This window comes from Monopterus albus, unplaced genomic scaffold (genome assembly GCF_001952655.1).
Source record: "Monopterus albus unplaced genomic scaffold, M_albus_1.0 scaffold32.1, whole genome shotgun sequence".
NCBI lineage: Eukaryota > Metazoa > Chordata > Actinopteri > Synbranchiformes > Synbranchidae > Monopterus > Monopterus albus.
In genome coordinates, this window is record NW_018127912.1 from 2,451,101 (window position 1) to 2,454,808 (window position 3,708).

Here is a 3,708-nt window from a genome sequence, read left to right on the forward strand (position 1 = left end):
ATGAAGTATGACACAGACATTCAGGCTGAATCATATCTATGAAGATCCTTTGACTTAACTTAGTGCCATCATCAGGTTTATGACTAAATACTTTGGTGTATGACTATATTTATGACTAAATATTCACAACATCAGCTGTACCACTCCAACACCTTGACATACTGTAAGTGGGTTTAGAATGAGGAAAATACAAAAAAGTGCAAAAAACAGTTGTCTACCTGAGGAAAATTTACGTTGCAATAACATTTGTTTTATGCTGGGATGAAAACTGGGCCCTTTGTCTGGTTTAGTCAGTGTTTTGGCACATACTTGTTTTACCTTTCTGGGCAGTAATATTTCAGCATAACATTAGCATAGTGCAGTAAGGTACTGCATAGCATTTCATCACATGTTCAAAAGTATTGTGTGGTACAGTATAATGCTTTATAGAGAGAGTAGTTTATTTGTCTTGAATGGCATTCTGCCTGATAACATTCACTGTCACCGCCTTATCTAAATATGAATGGCAAACCAAACATAGGGAATGTCACTGATAATGAATACAAAGGACTGAGTTCATGCAGATGAAAACATGAACTGGGAAAATCAGGAATGAGTCATGAACTTTCTGTTTTTCATTGTGTTAGAGTGATAAGCCAATGGGTATGTTTGAGTATTACTGTATTGCTTTAGTATGAGCATGGTCAATACTGTATGTACACGGAAGCAATGAATTAGTTTCAGTTGAACTAGAAGTGGACTGTAGTATTGATGATATACAGTACAACCTGGGACAGCCAGAACCAACCAATAGGTGAGTAAGAGGCAGCCACTGTCCGGAAATTCCAGAAAATGTCAGGGAGTTTTAGGATCTATAAAAAGATGGCAGAGGGGCTGAAGACAGACATTTACCCCCCTTCTCCCAAAACATTTATCCAAACGTGACAGTATCAGCACATGAGGCCAGACCTGTACAGAGGCACCTGCAGCACAGAGGAATAAACATAGCCTCAGCTCATGCATGAATACAAGGTCTCAGTGGAACATTCCACTGGGACAATCTTGGATATTTCTCTGTACCACTGGAATACAACTGGGAGCTTTTCTTTAATCTGTTGGAACAGGATGCACGTTCTTGCCAACAGTATTGCAGATTACAAAAAAAAAAAAAACACTTCCGTTTCTTAACAATATCAAGCCTAGTATCATAAAATGTAAGAAAGAAATGGGAACATTCTTTCATTATATGTGTACATGTTCACTGGTAAGCAGACGCTGGAAAAACATACATGTAAGAAAGGAACTGTTCTATTACGATTTCAGAAAATAAGTTGCATCGTACACTGCTCCTACTGGAATTCTCCTTTGAGGACTTAAAAGAAAAAGTATAACCTTTATTTAGACAGGATAGTCTGATCACATTCACACCTGGAAGCACAACAACAGACTGACCCGTGGCCACTGAGCAGCTCCACTAGAGCAGTTGGGGGTTAAGGGCCTTGCTCAAGGTGTGTATGGGGGTGGTATGCATGACACTGTCACCTGACCCACCCATTTTTGATCCTGCCAGTCCAGGGATTGAGCTGTCAACCTTCTGGTCACAGGCTTGTTTTTCTAACCTTTGGGCCAACATTATACTTTAATGAAAAAGGTTTTCTGACTCTCATTCAGGGGGAAAAAAAATCTCATTATAGTCAGTATACTCACCCATTCCCCTTGATTTGGTTTTCTTTCCCATCCTTATATTAATTGTTCTCTCAGTGCTGTGTTGGCCAAGGGACTGAATCTTCCCGTAAAATTGGGAGATTTATTTATTTTTAAATATTTGGAGTAATTGTTAAGAGCCATTCGCACCAGTCAGTGTGCGAACGAGGAAAGAGGCGGACCCTGACAAGAATAGTCCTTACTGGTTTGACACATAGGAAATTGCAGGTGGGGAAAAAGTACACAAACATGACAGGAGGGCAGATACAAAGTTTATATGACCTGCATGCTTAATAATATCAAGGCAATAATTTTCAAAGGTTTTTTGTGTGTGTTTGGGTGGGTTGCCTGTAGGAGTTAACATTCTTCAAGGGTGTAACAGCGTCTCTTTGACATTTTATAATCTACTGTCAAACATGTATCTGCATGTACAGTAGCCTACATAGTTATACTTGAGCATTAGTTTTACATATTTATATATTACATTAATAATAGGTTTTTAAAACTTGTATCTTGTTCTTTGATAGGATTATACCCTTTATCTACTTATGTTAATAATGCCAAAAAAATAATGGCAACAGGGACAGAAGTGAAGTTGTTCAGTGATGTTGTAAGGATTTTGTGGTTATAGGTCATAACAGGATGTTTCAAAATAGGGAAATACAAGACAAAGTCGGTTTGGCACAAATATCCACATAATTCCCTGCTAATTAACACAAACTGCAACAATGCTTAGTCATTAATGGGTCATGTTTTCTTTTGTATTCTTTCTATTTTGTTTGGCATTAGATCCATATTCCTGTTTTGTCACCTCTGCTGCAGGTGTGCAGAGATAATTTTCTTAGGAAAGTGATTTTCACATACAGTAAACATACCTTAAAAAAAATCACCTAACTAAACCAGACCAGTGACGTGGCGCAAAGAATAATGATTTGCTCCACGTCACTGAACTGAATTGTTTAAAGAAGAAACTGTTATGAAAACCACTGTAGTTTCTTTGGAATTCTTGAATTTTCAGTTGTAGACCACCACTGCTCAGTCATAACTGCTTCATGTGGGATTACAATGGAAGTACTAAATAAACATATGAAATTATTCCAAAAACAGTGAACCCTGTTTTTTTCCTCAGCATTACTGATTAAGAAAATCTGTTACTGAAAGGGGGGGGGGGGGGATAAAAGCAGAAACAGAAGGGTTTACAGCACAGACTTGCATCACAGCTTTTGACTGCAGTGGGAAGAGCAGAGCTTTATTTGGGAGCATTTGCTGAAAAGTTAGATTGAGCAGATATGTCTGTCATCACTGCTGTGGCGCTACTGGTTCTGCTTACTGTCGCTGAGGGTAAGTCACTGTTACAATCTAAGTAATATATTGGAAGGTTGCATTGAAATCCTTAATTTCTTTGTTGCCAGAATTCATCTGTGATGTATGTCATGTGCCTGCTTGTGACCTGCATTTACTGTATTAAAATCCTTCTCTGACCTCTCATAACCTCAGGTATCAGTCTGGGGGATCAAAGAGTGATTCTGCGATGTCAATGCATCATCAAGGAGAAAAAGCCCATTGGCCGTTACATAAGTAATGTGGAGGTGAATCCTGGCAACTCCCACTGCAAAGATACTGAGATCATGTAAGCCCTGGAGCTGATCTGTTCAATGTATTCACAAAGCTGCTCATTGCAAATCTGAGATGATTATTTGTGTCTTGACATGTCTGGTGTAATTTGCATGATCTGTGTTTCTGGTCTGTCTTTGGTCCTGCAGTGCAACTCTTAAAAGGGATGGGCAAAAGATTTGTCTGGACCCTGATGCTCCATGGGTCAAAAAGGTGCTTGAAAGGAAACTGGCAAAGTAAGTCCAGAAGACTGAATTTTTCATGTTCAGGGTCAGCAGCTGAAAGCAACAAAACTGCACTGCCTGAGGAACAGCTTTCCATATAAGGGTATTTTGCTATCTCGGTGTTTATTCAAAGGCAACTCTGGTTATTTTTGGTTGTAGTGCAGCTATTTGTTGTGTTTACACACTT

General features: G+C 38.9%; 1 protein-coding gene across 1 annotated transcript in view; it reads left to right on the forward strand.

The window, feature by feature from the left end:
• The first annotated feature begins 2,906 nt into the window (after positions 1 to 2,906).
• The window catches only part of LOC109958442 (interleukin-8-like), a 1,753-nt gene continuing 951 nt past the window's right edge, over positions 2,907 to 3,708 (forward strand). Inside the window, exons 1-3 of the mRNA XM_020597092.1 lie at positions 2,907 to 3,024; positions 3,181 to 3,313; positions 3,447 to 3,533. Coding sequence (XP_020452748.1) covers positions 2,973 to 3,024; positions 3,181 to 3,313; positions 3,447 to 3,533 — 272 coding nt within the window. The 5' untranslated portion in view covers positions 2,907 to 2,972. The remainder of the gene's footprint in view (positions 3,025 to 3,180; positions 3,314 to 3,446; positions 3,534 to 3,708) is intronic.